Source organism: Sarcophilus harrisii, chromosome 1 (genome assembly GCF_902635505.1).
Source record: "Sarcophilus harrisii chromosome 1, mSarHar1.11, whole genome shotgun sequence".
NCBI lineage: Eukaryota > Metazoa > Chordata > Mammalia > Dasyuromorphia > Dasyuridae > Sarcophilus > Sarcophilus harrisii.
The window spans coordinates 655446362-655466188 of NC_045426.1; the positions used below are offsets into that span (position 1 = coordinate 655446362).

A 19827-nucleotide genomic window follows, 5' to 3' on the forward strand; every position below is an offset into this window, starting at 1 on the left:
AAGTTTGAAGCATCAGACTGAAAATTTTATTTATCTTAGACACATTAAAACACCACTGAAAAATTTTGAGTAGGAGAGTAATACTGTGTTCTAAATTTGTCTGTTGTATATAGGATGGATTATAGAAGGAAGAAAATGGAGGTAGGGATACTAGTTAGGAGGCTATGCAATAATGAAGGTGAGAAATGATGAAAATTTGAATTAAGATGGTGGCTGTGTATGTGGAGAGAAAAGGGGTGATACAAGAAATGTTGTAAAGGTAAAATTGATCAGGCTTGATAGCTAATTAGATATTGTTTATTGAGTTAGCATGAAGAGTTTAGGAAGATTGAGACTGCAAACCTGGGTAACTGGAAGAATGGTTTTTCCCTCAAAAGAAATAGAAAATTGGGAGAATAAATAGGCATAGAGAAAATACATGGTATGATGAACTCTATTTTGGAAATGTTGTAAATTGGAGATGTCTATAATGCATTGAAATGGAAATGTCTAATAGGCAGTTGGTGAGAGAAATAGTAGGACTGGATTTAACAGCTATTTGTATACAGAAGCGTACCTAAGATAGAGCTTTTTGGCTTAGAGTATAGAAGGATGATGATCCAACAAGAGATTGAGAAGGAATTATAAAGACAATCAGGAGAGGTCATTGTCATGAACACCAAAGAAGGGGAGTGTTATCCAAAATTAGATGGTGGTTTACAGTGTGAAAAGTTGTAGATAGATTAATGGCAGATTCACAAATTCACTAAAAGAGACATTTCTGATTTTCTAGTGATTCTGTCATTATTAACTTGAGTCCCTTCCAGAACTGACTTTCTGTCATCCTCATATAGTATTATCTCTTGGTAATTTATATGTTCTGAGTTTATATGAGAATACAAAATAATTTTGGAGGATAGAAAAAGTTGCCATGTTCAGCCTTTTTTGCAACAATTGTCTAAATTGGAATTTGCAACAAATTCCTTGAAGTCATGGAATATTTTGACCTTTTAGCTACTTTATTTGCTATTCTTCACTTGACAGAATCCTGGGTCAAGGGACAGACTGTTTTACATTTAGAATCTCTTGTGAGTAAGGACTATACTCGTCATGGAATCATTGGGGTTCTGGGCTGTTGTTGGTGAAAGAGAAAATTAGTGCTTTAAAAGGTGATGATGGATTAAGAGTGGATCAAAAAGAAAACATAATAGGAGATGAGCAGACTAGGTTTGTTCCTGACAGAGAATTGGAAGAGATTGTGGAACTTTAAAGAATAGTGAAAGAAGATATACTTTATTTTCTTCTTCTACAAAATAAATGGGTTCTCTTAGATCATCTCTGAGTGTCACTTCAGCTCTGATGCTATATGTTTTCAGGTCCTTGCCAGGTCTGACATTGTGTATTCCAGCTCTAATATGTTGCAATCTATGTTGTAATCATAGCATTGGTTTTGTGAATATGAGCCTTTCTGGTGGGATAAGACAGTCTTCTTATATTTTATTTCAAACTTATAGACAGTAACCGAGGATAAGTATGAGGTTTCATCTGACACAGAAGAAGCAAATATAGTTATTGCCTCATGCAAGGAACCAAAAATGCAGGTTACGATTTCTGTCACATCGCCCCTGATGCGAGAGGATACTTCCACAGACAAAGGTGAGGCATATGCTATTTCATTCATGAAAATCACACCATCTTTCCCTTAAAATTCTTTATTACATAACTTTTTCAGTATACTGAAATATATCATGGTATTAATTGAAAGAGATGTGAAATCATGACTCAGTTTGAATTTTCATTCTGAAACTTATTAACTATATGACCCTGGACAAGTCACTCAATTAGAGTCTCACTTTGCTCATCTGTAAAATGAGGACACCAATATTTGTACTATTTCAGAAGATTGTTGTGAGGAAAGCACTTTGTATGTCTTAGGAATCATTATATTTATTGTGCCCAGTGAGAGGAAGGAAATATGATGTAGTGGAAAGAACTCCTGGAGTCAGAAGACTTGAGTTTGAGTTCCAGCTATTTATTGCCTGATTGAGTTTGGATAAGTCATTTAACCTCTTAATCTCAGTTTCCTCATCTGTAAAATGGGAATAATACTTTGTAAGAAATCACATAGTATTTAAGTGTATTAATGGATCTGTGTTCTAATCTCACTAAGATATTCCCTCTAGTTGTACAGGTTGTGCAACGCCTTTACACTTTTTATGCTTTGTAAAAAAGCATGAATATATTTATTGCATACATACTTCCAAAAGGGCATAAGGGTGGGATATACAATGTACTGGAAGCCTTTATGAGGGCTTTTGAGAATATATTGGTACCAGTATAGTATAGCATGTACAGGCTGCCCAAGTGCTAATGCTTGCGTGTTCTCTCTCCCTCTCTTTGTGTGTGCTACGTACTGTATATATTCCCATTGCTCTTTGAGTTACCTATTATTCTGATGCTTTCTAAAAGTTTAAAAATTTTATTGATAAATTTTGTTTCAACACATCACATAGATCTTGAACTTCTCTCAATTGTATATACCTCGCAGAATACAGTCCTCCAAAACTCTGAAGTAAAATAACATAAGGATAATTTCAACTGATAGTACATGTAACCTTATACATAAATAGTTAGCCATTTATTAAAATAAAGAACTGGTGTATACTTTATAAGTTAGTACCAATGTTGTCCAATATTTTATAATCTCAGTTTTATTTCCAATTAAAATTACCCTTACTTTTATAGTTATAATGACTATGTATATTTTAGTATTTTTTTGTTCACTTTGAATGCAATTTTATCTTTTGGTGACTGTAATATTTCATGATTCACAACTATACTGGAACATCAGAAATGATGTTAAAAAGAAGCTATAGAGCTGTGAACTAGTCCAACTGTTTGAGAAAACAATTTGAAACTATGCCCCAAACCTATTAAATTACTCTTGCCTTTTGACCTAACAATATTGCTTACTAGAGTGATACCCCAAAGTGATCAAAGAAAAAAGAAAAGGACTCTTGTTTAAAATATTTGAGCAGCTATTTTTGTAGCAACAAAATTGGAAACTAAGATGATATTCCATCAGTTGGATAATGATAAATGAATGTGATAGAATGATGTTGCACTATAAAAATTGATGAAGGGAATGCTTTCAGAGAATCTTAGGGAATATTTGTATGAATTGATGTAGAGTGAAGTGAGTAGAAACAAGAGGACAATTTATAAAGTAACAATAACATTGTAAAAATAAAAAACTTTGACAAATTTAGGAATTCTAATCAATACAATGAGTAACCATAATTCTAGAGGACTCATGATGAAACATACTTCCTGTCTTTAGAAAGGTAGTTGATTGACTCAGAAGGCAGGTTGAGCTTTTTTTCTTTTTGGACGTGGCCAATCAAGGAATTTATTTTGCTTGATTATAAATGTTTATACTAGGTTTGTTTTTCTTGTGTTTTCAGTGAGAGAACTAGGAAGTAGGAAAGAGGGACTGCAGGCCTAAAAATAAATTTTAAAAAAAGCAAAAAAAAAAAAAATCCAAAATAAATTAAAGGGCAGACTTTTGGGTTTCAGGAAATAGATTTGATAAGCTGTGCAATTCCTTAAAAGCAAATGAGCCTGTGACTTGTCTGTTTTCTCATTTTCAGGCCCAACTTATTGTCCATTTTAAAACTGTCCAAGAGGCACATATTAATGCATTTTACAGAGACACCCTCTCAATTAAGTGTTCATGTAACTATATAACAGTCTAGTCAATGGACTGTCTTCATTTATGAACTTTTTCTGTCTGGATTATTAGGTTGAGTTCTGTTAAAGTATTAGAGTTTTCATTGAGGAGTCGCTGATATTTGATGGCTTGATACAATCATCACAATGATATCCTAAAATAGGAGATTCTGGAAGACCTCATTAGTTATAAGGAATCCCCCCTCTCTCTTTTTTTTTTATTCTGGGCTGAGTATTTCCCTTGACAGTAGCAGATGCATTTGGAGAGCACTTTACCTTCTTTTATGCCTTTCTTGATATTATAGAGAAAAAAACCCCAAAATAGTTTTATCTATTATTACATTTATGAGAAAATTCTGTATGTTTTAAGTATATACATGAAGGAGATACAATTTTGGAAAAGAATATTTAAAATTGAATTTTGTTTTACTAACTCAAATATTTTGTCATAAGCAGTAAGCTTAGGATCTTTGTGCAAAGTATTCTTTGCCCCCTCAATCACTTATGCAATTGAGAATGTAGTCTGCTACAGCCCCCCATTGTTTTAAAAAAAAATGTGATTATAAATACTTTTTATATTTTCATCAAGGATACCCTAGGTACAGGCTAGACTGTTCTCATAAAGATTTTATAGAAATATGAAATTGGCTTTTAAGTTGGTAGTTGCTAACAACCTCTTTCTGGCTTTTTTCCTATTCAGTCAACCATAAGGCTGTATGTAAAATATGTGCTATTATCTTTTGATAATATTAGAATCTCATAAAACTTTAATCTTATATGTGCTTAAAACACTATTTATGTGGCATAGTGACACTGGACTTGGAATCAGGAATACCCATATTTAAATCCCACCTCACACATGGGCTTGAGTCCTGTGTGACTTTAGGCAAATTATTTAATTTCTTTGTCTCAATTTTGTCATCTATAAAACTAGAGGATGGGATTTGATAGTGTCCAAGATTATTCACTTCTAATACTATAACTCTTCTTCAAAACCATGATGCTACATTCTGTCAGAAAGGATTGTTTATATTGTTTCCAGTTCATGATGAAAAAGTAACCCATTTCTAATGGCTTGTACTAATGGATTGTGGTGATAATGGCACTTGATGATTAGGTTTATGGATGTTATTTATGTAAGCATGTATATAAGCAAAAGAATATCTATAAGTGACTGAAAACCAGGATGGGGTTTGAAACTTAGATATCTAGGAGTTTATATTTTTTGCCCTGAGGAAAATTTGTTATGTCAACATGTAATAATCACAGGATTTGGGGTCATTATAGGGATTTTAGTGATCATCTAACCTAATTACTTAAGGTGGAGAAGCTGAGGCCCAGAGAAGTGATAACCTGTCTAAGATCTCACAGCTAGTAAGTAACAGAATTAGATTTTGAACCTAAGCCTTCTGAATTGTATCTTCACAATGTCTGACTTTCCATAGGTATAATGAAAAAAGAGTAGGATATTTCAAAGACTTGAGATGAAAACTCAACAGGAAATAATGTGCTCATTTTTGTACCTTTTAACCTTGAAATATCTATGGAACATCCATTTCAAAACACCTAATATACCATTGATCATGCAAGACTGGACCTTAGAAGAGCCAGGGATAACCATACAGATTTAGGAATAATTACATAATGATATTTCAATCTATGGTTGATAAGATCATTGAGAGAAAGAGAGAATGTGTGTGTAAGGCATATAGAAAGAGAAGAGGATCTAGGGCAGAGCCACTGAATACACCATAGGTAGTGAATGTGACATGTATGATGAACCAGCAAAAGAAATTGAGAAGAAATGGTTAAACATGTGGTTTAAGGTTTGCAACAAATATAATATCATTCTGTCCTTTTAATATTATGAAATAATGCAATCATCACCCACAAAGAGAAATATATGGAGGATCTCATCTCTCCATCTATCATTCACTTGGATCATGAGCCAAAAATGTGATCTGTTGTAGAAAATCTCCTATGATGGAATTGTGAACAGATCCAACCATTCTGGAGAGCAATTTGGAACTATGCCCAAAGGACTACAAAATTGTGTATACATTTGATTCAGCAATCTCACTACTGGGTTTGTATCCCAAAAAGATCATAAAAAAGGGAAAAGAATCTACATGTGCAAAAATGTTTATAGCAGCCTTTTTGTGGTGCAAGGAACTAGAAAATGAGTATACCCATCAGTTGGGGAATGACTGAATAAGTTATGGTGTATGAATGCTATGGAATATTATTGTTCTATAAGAAATGATCAGCAGAATGATTTCAGAGAGGCCTGGAGAGACTTACATGAACTGATGCTAAGTGAAGTGAATAGATCCAAGTAGAACATTGTACACAGTGGCAACAAGATGATGTGATAATCAATTGTAATAAACATGACTCTTCAATAATGAGACGATTCAGACCAATTTCAATGGACTTGTGATGGAGAGAGCCATCTGCATGGACTGTGGAGTATTTTCATCTTTTTGTTGTTTGCTTGCTTTTTTTCTCTCTCATTTTTCCCCCTTTTTGATCTAATTTTTTGTGCAGCCTGATAAATGTAGAAATATGTATAGAAGAATTGCACATGTTTAACTTATATTGAATTACTGTCTAGAGGGGTGAGGGGAAAAGGAAGGAGAAAAACTTGGAACACAGAGTTTATAAGGGTGAATGTTGAAAACTATTTTTGCATGTACTTTGAAAATTAAAAGCTATTATTAAAAATTTTTTAAAAAGAAAAAAGAATATCACCTGTAAAAATATGCATTTCCTTTGTTCTTTTATTCATATCAAGCAATTATATGCTTGATATATTTGTGGATGAATGTTTCAAACATTATGAAGAAGTGTATGAGTCTGTGCAAATGAAAGACTGCCTTGTTTGGATAGTGATATTCATCATTTTTTTTCCCATTCAGCCTTCCTAAATTTGTGCTATTTTTAATTCCTTATATGATACATTAATGAACTATTAATAAGGTAGTTACTGATGTTTATTATCAAAAAATTGTCATAGAAATGCTAAAAAAAAAATCTGTTCTATTTTCCATCTTTTTATTGTCATGCTATTTTCATCCAGGAATGTGCTATGGGTAAAATGCTTTAATTACATTTTTTCCCCCTGAGGCAATTGGGGTTAAGTGACTTGCCCAGGGTCACACAGCTAGGATGTGTTAAGTGTCTGAGATCAGATTTGAACTCAAATCCTCCTGATTTCAGGACTGGTGTACTATCCACTGCACCAACTAGTTTCCCTTAGTTATGTCTTAAGCCACATTGTTGGATTGTTGTTGGACTTTTTTTTTTTTTTTACTCCACTGCTTTTTGTTGCTTTATTAGACAACATTACCCAGAAACTTCTGCAAATCTCTGAAGTGTTTTATGAATAGGTTGATGTGAGGGGTCCCTGCAAATCTGGGAATGAATGAACAAATTATGAAATATGACATAATGGAATACTATTGTACTATAAGAAAACATGAAAAGGATTCAGGTTTCAGAGAAACTTAAGAAAACATGTATGAAATGAAGCAGAGTGGATTGAGCAGAATCAGGACTCTAAAACTCTGTGGAAAAAACAAACAAACAAACAACTTTGGAAAATTCTAAGAAATCTGGTAGGTGCAGTGACCAATCATGATTTCAGCAAAAGTATGCCTTCTCTCTCTGCAACCCCTCCCTCAGTAAAAAAGAAAGAAGATGAAGATCCCCTATTATACCTAACATATATAGTCAAGGAAAGCAAATTTCTGCATTGGGCATGTCTAAAAAAAATTCTCATTTTGCTTTCTGAGTCCCTTACCTCTCTTTGGGGAGATGGTAGCTTGTTTCATCACATTCCTCTGGAATCATGGTTTATCATTATGTTGTTAAAAGTTCCCAAATCCTTCAGAGCTGCTTATCTTTACAGTATTGTTGTCATTGTATAAATTCTTCTTTGGGTTTTGCCTACATTGCCTCATATGAATTTTCCAAATTTCTCTTAGCCCAACTCCTTCATCATTTCTTGCAGAACAATAATATTCTGTCACATTTGTACACTGTAACTTACTTAGCCATTCCCCGAATTTATGAGTACCACTGCAGTTTTCATTTTTTTTTCCCCAGCAAAAAGAGCTGTGAACATTTTTGTACATCCTTATTTAGAGTTTGTTTTACTTAGGACTAATAACCTTGCTTGATGTACCCTCCCTCTAAATATTTCTCTGTCTTTTCCTTGTTTGAATAAAAAGTATATATCTAACGGTGTATGTTCATATTCTTCTTTTGAACATTTTAGATGAAAGTAAGGTTCATTTATCAGCTACTCCTCTCACCCTTTCATCCTTGTTTATATAGATTTTACTTTCATACCCTGATGTGTGTGTATACATACATATATATATATATACACATTATATATAAATTAAATTTTCCTTATACCTCCTATCCCTTTCCTCCTACTCAGTGTATTTGTCTCTTCTCTTTCTGTTCCTTTATCTTTTAAGATCAAGAGTCACTCCAACACCATTTGTCTCTTTAGACATCCTCTATGACACCTCTCCCCATGATGATAAGATTGAAAAGAAACAAATATACCATCTCCTCACACTACAATGTAAATAATTTATCCTTCTTTAGTCTCTTATACTTATCATTCAGGTTCATCTTTTGTATTTCAGTTTCTATTTAGTTCTGGTCTTTTATGAGGAATTCTTCTGTTTAATTAAAGATTCATTTTCTTCCCTGTATAATTATAATCATTTTTTCTGGGTAAGTTATTCACATATATAAAGTTTATAGCCTTTGTCTTCTGAGGTATCATGTTCTAAGCTCTCTGCTTATTTATAGTAGTGATTGCTGAATGTGTACTCTTGATTGGCTTTTTGGTACTTGGATTCTTTATCTTGGCTACTTGTAGCACTTTCTCTTTGATATGTAAGTTTGGATGTTGGCTGTGATGTTCCAGGGAATTTTTCTTTGGGAGCTTCTTGGGGAGGTCACCAATAGATTCTTTCTATTTCTGCTTTGCCTTTTCATTCTAAAAGAGGTAGATAACTTTCTTTTGTGATTAATTAAAATATAATACCTAGGTTATTTTTTTCTCATCTTAGCTCTAAAGCAGTTCATCGAGACTTCAAGACTTCATTATTTCTTTTTGATTTATTTTCAAAGGTAGTTATTTTGTTTTAAGATATCTTACATTTTCTTCTTCTTCTTTTAGTATTTTGACAATATTTTAAAATATTTCTTCTGTTCTCAAGGAACCATTAGCTTTTATTTGATCTATTCTAACTATTAGAAAGTTTGTTGCTTAGGCAAAATTTTGTACTTTTTGCTAAGCTTATTAGGTTAATTCCTCTTAACAATTCTTTCTTCCAAAGCTCTCCTTTCTTTTTTATTTTTTCTTCTATTCTTTCTTTTTTATTCTTATTTTATTTATAAAATTTTTTTAGCTTAAAAAATTCTTACATCATTCTCTCAGGAATTCTAGTTGAATTTGTGGCCAAACTATGTTTTACTTTGTGTTTTGGGGTCACTCTCTTCTAATGGATTAGTATCTTGAGCAGTTTTGTCACCATAAAAGTTTTTTATTGGGAGACTCTTTTTGTTTGATCATATTTTCAGTCTCCTTCCTGACTTTGGACTTCATGTTAGAGCTGGTCTGTGTTCATTTCTGGAGGAAATGTCTGGGCTGGTTCTGCTACTACTTTTAGTGGGTATTGAACATCATGTTTTTTCAATTGTTGTGTACAGCTTAGGCTGGGGACCTAAAAGTTTTCATTGCTCTCAAAGTTCGATGATCTAGGGCAAAGTCCAATTGAGATCCCCCCTTCTCTGAGGTATGCAAGTTCCTGTTGTGGATTTAGGTTTGAGTAATAGGCCTTCCTTGCTTGGAGTTTCATTAAACTACTGCTAGCCTCCCATACTATCACCCAACTGACAAGGTCTGTTGTTTTACAATTACAGAATGAGGCATTCCCCTTCGGACTGGATTCTTTCCCCGATTATTCCACTGTCTGTTACAGACCAAGTTATAGGTTAGAACTGAAACTCCATTCTGTTTCTGGAGTTAAAGCCACATAGTTGCAGACTGTCTCTGAGCTTGCTTCTTGTACACAGCCTCTACTGATCACAACTACTCCTCGTTATGAGATACCACCCCCAAGCAGAAGTTCCTATTTCAGTCTCCACTGGATTTATGGCTCAGAAATGGGCAATGAGTGACAGAATTGATAACTTGAACTTATTGCTTTGCACTGCACATGTTTAAGCCCCTCTGTGATATTATTAATATGGCAAAAAAGGAAAATGTAGGATGTTGAAAGGGATGAGGGAAAACTGGAATACCACTGTTGGTGGAATTGTGAACTGATCCAACCATTCTGGACAGCAATTTAAAACTATGCCTAAAAGATTATAAAACTGTGCATACCCTTTGATCCAGCAATACCACTGCTAGGTCTATAATCCAAGATATCCAGTAAAAGGCAAAAGGGCCTATTTGTACAAAAATATTTATAGTACCTCTTTTTGTGGTAACTAAGAATTGGAAATCAAAGGGATGCCCATCAATTGGGGAGTGACTAAACAAACATGATTGTAGTGGAATATTATTATGCTATAATAAATGACTAGCAGGACAATTTCAGAAAAAATCTGGAAAGTCTTGCATGACCTGATGCAGAGTGAAGTGAACAGAAGCAGGAGAACACGGTACACAGTAACAGTAATATCATTCAATAGAATTGTGAATGACTTCAGCTATTCTCAACAATACTATGATCCAAGACAATACCAAAGAACTAATGAAGAATACTATTAGCCTCTGGATAGAGAATCAGGCTGAATAAGCATGCTGTTTTTCACTTTCTTTCATTTTTTCTTAATTTGAGTCTTCTTGTACGAAATGACTACAATGGAAATATATCTCAAGGAGAGAGCAAGTGAAGAAGTGAGGTATAGAATTTGGAACTCAAAACTTTAAATAAAATGCTTACAAAATGGGAAAAAATAAATTTACCCATTCTCATCCATTTAAGTTCACTGACATCCAACATACTGATGTTTAATCTTTCCATCTCTTGTTTGACCACATCCAGGTGCTTTGGTTCATATTCTAGGTTCTCACATTCTAGGTTCCTATGCAATATTAATCTTTATAGCATCAGACTTTTCTTTTGTCACCAGTTGCTACTTGGAATTGTCCCCCACTCTTCCCTAGTAGTGTGTTGGACACCTTCTGACCCAAGGGGGCTCATCTTCTGATGTTATATCTTTTATCATTTTAATACTGTCCATGAGGTTTTCTTGGTAAAGACACTGGAGTGCTTTGACATTTCCTTCTCTAGTACAACTTTTTGTCAGAACTCTCCGCTATGACCTATCTATCTTGGATAACCTTGCACAGCATAGTTTGTAGTTTCATTGAGCTAGTCAAGCCTCTCTGCCATGATAAGGCAGTGATCCAGGAGAGGTTATAGTGGAGTTATCAAGTATCAAAGTGTACTTTGATTTAGTTTTGAGAGATTTGTCCAATTCTTTGTAGTTTTTCTCTTCATCCTCAGGACAGATGCTAGTAGATAAATTACTATTATCTTCATGGTGATCTTAAATGACTAAATGAAAAATATTTTAGAATGTGTTTACTATATATCAGGGATACAATGTGAAGATGCAAATATAAAAGTGAGTTGGATTGCTGCTTGTAATTTTTTTTTTAATTGGAAGAGATAGTACATGCAGGAGAGTTCAGAGGAGTAGAGGCAAGGTCAAGAGGTCTGGAATGAATAGTGTTAGGGCAGATGGTAAAGCCCAGGAGCTGGAGGATATTTTGGAAGGGCAAATGTGAAGCCTTGTAGTCTTTCATCTTATGGGGGGGGATTGTAGTTGGTGGCTCCAAGCTTGTCCAAGTAGCATGAGCAGTATGGCCCATCCTTCTTGTGAGATGTGAAAGGGTAGAGATTGGGAAGCCCATTGGAAAAAGTAGAGGGAGGAGCGTAGCCCTGAAGGCTGCAGTATGGCAGCATTTGTGGGTTTCCTCCCACAAGAATGGGGTTGAGGGATCAGAATTTAACCCTTTCCCTCACTCAGGACAAAAAAAGGAAAAAGGAAGCATTGCCCAAAAGATTTGTGGGAAGAGCTCCCCACAACATTAGCACTATTATGTTTTCTGGCACCCATTGGGAACTGAAGATTGTTTGGGATGAAAAATGGTTCCTAATGGTATCTTCTTACGCCTATCATGAGCACTTCAAACAAGTTGAGCAAGAAGCATTTCATGACATTTTTATTATTGCCTTTAAGTTCAAAATGAGACCAATTCTGTCAACCTTATTATGGGTTTCTCCAACTTAGTTGTAACTTCCTTTTGGTTTCTGGTTTCTGTTTTTGTAAGGATATTAATAGTAATATGGTTTAGTTCTAATAATGTATTGATTGGACAAAAGTCTCATATTTACAGTACTAAGAGTTTAGTTAATATTTATTTACAGTCTTAAATTATCCACTTTCTGCTTCACTATTTTCATCCTGGATCCAAAACAGGGTAAACCACTCTGATGCCTAGTTTCAAATTTTTCTTTAATAGGTGAAATTTTTAGCAGCAAAATTCTCTTCCTTTCTTTCCTAATTCTAATCAGCTATTTAGATGTTAGAATTTCTTTCAGCAAAATTCAGGTCTCATCAAAATATTTGAAGAACTGGAAGTAAAATAGATGCTTATCTCTTGGGGAGTGATTAGACATGTACTTAGTGGAATCTTACCACTCTATAAAAAGTGATGAACATAAAGAATAAAGAAGCATGAGAAGACTTAGGTGAACTGATGCATAATGAAGTGATCAAAACCAAGAAAAATATACACAGTGATTATATCCATGTAAATGAAAAGAGAAGAATAGCACTGTGTAATTATAATGACTGAGTCTGATCCCTAAATAGAGATGAGAAAATGCACTTTCCTTATTTTTAGTAGTATGGACCTATAAATGTGGAACATTCTTGCTAGACTTGTTTGCTATGCCTATTAGTTTTGCTGAATTGCTTCCCCTACCCTTTTTAAAAACTTTTCGTTATAAAGGATGGCTTCCTAGGAATGGACTAAAGAAAGGATATATTTGGAAATGAATGTGATTCAAAGACAAAAGATATCAATACATTTTTAAGCCCTGAGGAGAAGTTAATTAGAGATTACCCAGTCAGTGCCTTAATGGTGACATGGGAAAATGTCCATCAGTAGTCATGAAGATCTGCATTTGAATCCTTCCTCTTTAACTTCATAGCTTTATGATCATGAATAGGTCATTTAATTTTCTGAACCTCTCACCTATAAAATAAAAATAATGATTACCTGTGCCAAAATAGAAAAGCTGCATGAGTAGTAGGTAGAAAGCCAGCCTTGAAAATATGAAGACTTGGGTTTAAATCTTGCCTCTGTCATATATTAGCTCTGTGACCCTGGCATTATTCTCCAGATGAATCAAACTTGAGTCCCCCAAAACTTCCCAAGTACTACCAAAATATATTAAAATGTAATTAAGAAGTACTTAATATAATAATTAAAAATATAGTAGAACATAATATTCATTTGTAGTTTTCTAAGTCAACATGCTACAGCAGGGATCTGTTTCTATTTGAATTAGACACCAATGCTAGACAAATCTCTTAAGACCAAGTTACCTAAATGGTACCCACTTGCCTTGGGAAAGTTTCCTCTCCCAGAATTCCCTTCAGTGAAGCCATAGGTCTGGCCCTTTATCAGCTTTCCCTAACAACAATGCACTATTTACCTTTCAGGGTTCTTGTTATGCTCAAATGAGATGATTATTGTAAAGTACTTTATGAATTGTAAACAATTTCAAAAATGTCATTTGTTATTGATGGATTGTTGGTTTGGTATTATTTTTAATACTATTGGGTATTATTTCCTGTGAAACCAAATGTAAAAAACAGTATTTTATCCAGAAAACAGCTCTTGGGAGCTAGTTAGACAGTGTAGATATTTGGATTGGGAAAAAAAATATTAGAACCACTTATTTAGAATATTTGGATTACTAAGTTTGAATGTATTTGGATGAAGTTTACATTTGTACTATCCCTTTGCTCCTAACACCTCTGGCCCTAAAAAGGAGGTATCTAAAATGATTAACCTTGTAGTTCAAGAAGCATTTTAGTCACAGAACAGTAAAGACCAATGAACAGGAAAACCACTGGTAGCTTCATTTACAAATGCAAGTGTATATTACAAATGATTCTTTGCTATTCTATTATGCTAATATAATTCTATACTGTAAATAGCTAAGTGTAGTGAGACTATATTTTCTCAAATTTGTTTTTAGCACAAACTGAACCCCACTAACCTTTTCTAGGTTAGAGAGGTTTTATTGTTGTTGTGCCCTTGCCTAGAATGTTCTCCCTACATTTTTCTATTAGACTTCCAAGTTTCTTCAGAAGAGTGTCAACTCTTAATACGAAACTTTTCTTGATCTCCTTGGCTGTTAAGTCTCCCTCTCTCCTCAAAATATTTTGCATTTCATTATTTGTATTCTGTATATTTTCTCTCCCACCCTCTCCTCAGTACCACATAAGAAGCTTTTTGAGGGCAGGATCATTTTGTTTGTTTCAGATCTTTTCCATTTTTCACCAGGTTATCATGTGTAAAATAAGTGCATTGAGCCTCCGAGGCTCCTTCTAATTCCACGTCAATGATCTTGATATGGTGCTAGTGGTAATGAAGAGATGTGAGAATTGAGATGGGGAATCCCCTCTGGTCTGTGCAGGTCCAAAGTGAAACAATTCGCAAACATGAAAAGTCTGAATGGCAGAAAAGGGAAGTTAATTGTTCACTAAAAAGAAGGCTTTCTTAGTGGGCAAAATTCCTAATGAGGAATTTGGCAAAGGTGTGTTAACAGACTCTTGGTTATATGGGTAAAATGTTGGCCTGGGGCTGGGAGCTGTCTGGGCTAATCAGTAAAGGACCATCAGACAGAAATTTCCAATTGAATAAAATCAAAGGCTTTTCCCAGAGTCTGGGAACCCCTTGAAGAGGTTCCGGGCCACTCCCAAAAGATCTCAGTTTCAATGGAGGGTGATTTGACCAAGATCTCCAATTGCATGAAGCCCCTTAACTTGGGAAGGGCTTGTCTAGGAAGGTAAGCTTTGCCCAGGGGAGAGCCTGAGACCCCAATCTCCTTTCTTTTACAGATTAAAGGGGACACAGTTTCAGGGTTCCCCCCATCAATCTTAAGTTTTGGGTCACTCTGTATAACAATGTCTAACCCTGAAATGACTTCTACACCCATGACCAGTCATTTCTTATATGTTAAAATGTAATCAGTTTAATCTATTGTGATATTTAATTCTTGCCATATTTATATCCTCCCAGCTCTCTTCTCAAAGAAAATGGTTACAGGACTTGGGTCAATTTTGGTCACTCTGTTTTCTTACCAAAGTCAGAAATAGAAGATGAACTGTACAGGAATGAAGTCTCATGTTTTTGTTTTTTTTGTTTTCATTTGTTGCCATGGCCAAAGAATTTATCTTTGATTGCTTAGCCTATTAGTGATGAGCTTCTTTGAATTTTACTAGGCAGATACTACTAACAAAACAGATATAGTCTTTTTCTGACTCTACTTAGAGCCTTTCTGGCATGCTGCAAGTCTGTGTGCCAATCTGTAGAGCCTTCAAGAATACAAGGTTACTTCCATAACATATTGAATCATTCTCATAAGACTTTAATACTTTATGGATTATTAACTTGAGGCCTAAGCTAAAGAAGTCCAGCGTAAGTTTGTGATAGAGATGGAAATTATCACTGTTCTTCCAAAAAAATCTCTGCTGATACATGATTTTATTTTTGTTTTTCTTTTGTGAAAAACAGAAGAGTCTCAGCCTGATCCTATAGGTGTCTTGAGTCAACAAAAATGTCTAGAGTCATTGGCTGCTCTTCGCCATGCCAAGTGGTTCCAGGTAAAGTGTTTTCTAAGTAGTTGTGAATAATGAATAGGTTAATTCACAACTGTTATTTCTGCTTGAAAGAAGAGAGAAAAGGGAGGGAGGTGATAGTCTTGCTGAATTGTTGGACAGATAAGTTCCCCTCCAGAATATTATATTTCATCAAATGCTGCAATTATTTGAAAGAGTGATTTGAATTGTTTGTCTGGGCTTCAAAACAAGGATTATTAAGATGAAATTATGTGAAGGCATATTTTGTCTCATTGTATTAATGTCATTCTAACAAAATTAGCTGGACACATTCTCTAAAAATAGAATGAACTCCCACTAGGAATAATGGATTCCCTGGCCCTTGCGTTCTTCAACTAGTGTCTGGGTAATATACTTGAAGGGCTATTAATAAGTACATCTCTCTTAGCCTTGATTTCCTGATCAGAGAAGGTGGTGAGAATTGTGTAAGGTACATGTGTGAGTGCTTTGCACAATGAAGGATCATCCATTACATGTCATGAGTCCATCAGCAAGTATTCCTTAAGCTTTGTGCCAGATATTATACAGTAAGAAGTGAACCTAGAGCTAGTTTTGGAGTCAGGAAGATCCTAGAGGGTAGAGCAGGTTCAGCTTCCAGTCCCACTTGTAACACAGTTTAGTGTAATGTTTGGAGTGCTGGCTTGGAATCAGGGAGACCTGAGTTTGCATCCTTCCTCACTTACTATCTCTGTAACTTTGGGTAAGACATTTAACCTCTCAGTCTCAATCTTTTCATTTGTAAAATGAAAATACTAATAACAACCTTCAGGGTTAACTTGAGAATCAAATGAGATAATACCAAAAAGTGCTTTTGCAGAGTTTAAAGTACTATCTAAGCATGAGTGATACTGATGATAGTGGTGGTGGTGGTGGTGAATTTTACATCTTGATAGTCACTTTCTGTGTCCTAAGAAACTAAGACTATAAGTTGCAAAGCAGAGGCTGATATATTCTGGGAAAGGAAGTTTTCTTGATGAGAGCTCAGTATACCAATGAAATCACAGATCTGGTCCAGAGGTTCTGTTCTAACAGATGTTTAGGGCTGCTTTTCAGAGGCTCTTTTTTCATTCACATTAAAGTTTAACAAATGGGAAGTTTCTTTTAAGATCATTTAGAAAATGTATTCTTTTGTGGATTTGTTTTCTATAAGCAAACAATATTGTTTCTTTCCTCAAAGGCCAGAGCTAATGGTCTGCAGTCATGTGTGATTGTTATCAGGGTTCTTCGAGATCTATGTCAGCGTGTGCCAACATGGGGAGCCCTACCAGACTGGGTAAGGAAATTAAAACTGAAATTCATTTTAAATTCTGTTGTCATTCTAAAGTTAATTTATTCCACTGACAAGAACTCTCCAATATCAGCACAAGAGTTGTTTTTTTTTTATTTTTATTTTTTGTTGGAGTTAGGGTATTTTGAATTCAATAGGAAAATAAGTAAATCCCTTTTGATTCTTGGTAGTTCTGAAATAAGCTTGGAATATGTTTGCTTAAAAATAGTTTGTTTAAACTGTTCATAATAAAGATAATACTTTTTATTTCCATCAGGAAATATTATCTGGAGTTTAGGATAGAGAGAAAATGCTCTTTGAATTTGGAACTTTTATTTTTTGATAACTGTATTTTATTATAGTTAGTTTTCTTTGTAATCATATATATTTTGTGTATTTAAAAACATTATTCTGAAAAAGAGTCCATTGGCTTCACTAGAATGTCCAAGGTTTCCAGGACAGATAGGAGATTAAGAACCCCCGATTTATATAATGTCTTACACAAAAGGCAGAATGGTATAATAGACTAAGAGAGTTTCTGGCTATGGGGCCAGGAAAACCTGAAGTTTAAATCCAGCTTTTTACACAAACTATGTAAGTCACTTAACTTCTTAATATCTTTTAGTGGGAAATTCTCTAAAGCTTTAAGTGGTAGAGGTTTTGACCTGCATTGGTAAAAGCAATTTCTTCTCCAGGAAGAGAACATTTCCTTCCTCTAGAGAAATCAGAGGTCTAGTACCTCTCCTTCCTGTCTTTACCATTTACAAGGGTTGGACAATGCTAGTAACTTTTTACAACAACCCTGTGAGATAGCACCAGTATCAATTATGCCCATTTTGTAAATGAGGAAACTGAGGCTCAGAGAAGTGAAATAATTGTCAGAAATTACAGGGGTAATAGAGCCTCCTTTTTTTCGCTTTTGGAACCAATGCCTTTTTTTTTTTTTTTTTTTCCTCTAAGGTAATCGGGGTTAAGTGACTTGCACAGTCAGGGCAAGGAAGTGTTAAATGACAGAGGCCAAATTTGAACTCAGGTCCTTCTGACTTCATGGCTGGTGCTTTCTTTATTACACCAACTAGCTGCCCCTTGGATGCAATGCTTTTATCCCTAAGTGTCAACTGTTTCTCCTGTTCATGAGGATTACCTCAGAAACTAGGGTTGTCTATGAATGATCTCATGGCCATAGTCATGATTGTTTGACTATATGATACTTACATATGCTCTGACTGCTTCTGGCCACTGTTTAAAGGAGAATATTAGTGGTCACTGAGAAATAATTTTATTGGTGGCTGTCTACCAAGATCTCTATTACTGCTGAAATTCCTTGGCCATTTTACACTATCAGTAGGACCAGCAAAAAAACCCTTTCAAACTTTCATCTCATTGTAAACAGAGTTGTTAAATCCCCGGGGTTCATTTTTTTCTGTGCGGAAAGAATTCAAAATGAATTGAAGCAAAGAAGTATAGGGTCTAATACAGTGGCAAAATACCCCAATTAATGGAGGGGTTTGTCGAGGCTCCCTCTCTTCAACCATAGTTGGCATTTTTATATTCTCTCCTGCTCTTTCTTTCCCTTCCTCTCTCTCTATAGGCAATGGAGCTTCTGGTAGAAAAGGCTTTGAGCAGTGCATCAGGGCCTCTGCGTCCAGGAGATGCCATGAGACGTGTGCTGGAATGTGTAGCCACAGGAACACTCCTAATAGGTCAGTGTGTAGTTGGGCTCAAGCCTTGTAGTCAGTCAGTCACCCACCAGTATGGATGAGGAGCATCTGCTGAGTATTGAGGGGTTATAGAGAAATATAGCAAGGTCTCACTTTTCAGATGTTTTGGGGGAACAAACCCTCCCGCATAAAGTTACTTTCCATTAAAAAATTGTTTCTAAGGATGTACAGTAATTTTCCTGAAGTGTTGTCTTTATTTCCCTCCACTTTTAAAATAAACCATATTGAACCAAGAGGCAAATGGTGTATTAGGAAGACCCCTGGATTTGGAGTCAGAGGACCTGATTCCACCTGTGCTACTTACCTTTAATTTATATGAACTTGGGCAAGGAATTTCTCTGTGACCCTCAATTTCTGTAAAACGAAGAGGTTAGATTTCTTCTAGCTCTACATGCCTTTACTTTACACATTATGACTTCAACATTCGGGGCTACATCTTACTTGCCAAGTCTTCTTGATTCTACCATTACATCTCTTCCTTGCCTCATCTTCTTTCCATACATCAGCCCTTATCCCAATTCAGGACTCCATCATCACATCTCCCCTGGACTAATACAATAGTCTCCTCAGAAGTCTCCAGCCTTAAGTATCTCCCTTCTACATATTCTATCTCCACATAGCTGCTCAAGTGATTTTTCCCAAAGTCCAAGTCTGACAATGCAGTTCACCTTCCCAGTAAGCTAGAGTAGTTCCTTATTGCCTCTAGGATAAAACTCAAACTCTTCTGTTTGGCATTTAAAGCCCTTCTAGCTAAACTATACTTTCCAGACTTATTACATATATTCCTTTTCTTCATAAACCCTGATCAACCTGGCCATCTTATTGAAGGACAGATAAAATGTGACATTTCATTTCCCATTTGCTTGCATTTGTCCCATCCCTGAAATGTACTCCCTTCTTATTCCTAAATTTAGAATTCTTAGATTTACTTAAGCCAACAGGGACTATTTCATCAAATGAGATAATATTGGTAAACGTCTTAGTACAGTGTTTGGCTCATGTAGGCATTATCTAAGTGTTTCTTTCCTTTCCCTTATTTTCTTCATCTTTATTTTTGTGTCCCTAGTATTGGCACATATCAGACACTTATTTATTGATTAAGATACATAGAGACATTTACTACCTCTGTACTAAATGGTTCTATCCTGTGGAACTTTTTGAGTTTTT

General features: G+C 35.1%; 1 protein-coding gene across 3 annotated transcripts in view; it reads left to right on the forward strand.

The window, feature by feature from the left end:
- ZFR2 (zinc finger RNA binding protein 2) overlaps positions 1 to 19827 on the forward strand; it is a 113225-nt gene that overhangs the window by 88530 nt on the left and 4868 nt on the right. For 2 of the 3 annotated variants that reach the window (XM_031947857.1, XM_031947858.1), the window contains 4 exons: positions 1494 to 1635; positions 15569 to 15657; positions 16850 to 16945; positions 18531 to 18642. In XM_031947857.1, the coding sequence (XP_031803717.1) occupies positions 1494 to 1635; positions 15569 to 15657; positions 16850 to 16945; positions 18531 to 18642 (439 nt within the window). The remainder of the gene's footprint in view (positions 1 to 1493; positions 1636 to 15568; positions 15658 to 16849; positions 16946 to 18530; positions 18643 to 19827) is intronic. The other variant, XM_031947859.1, reaches the window with a different exon arrangement.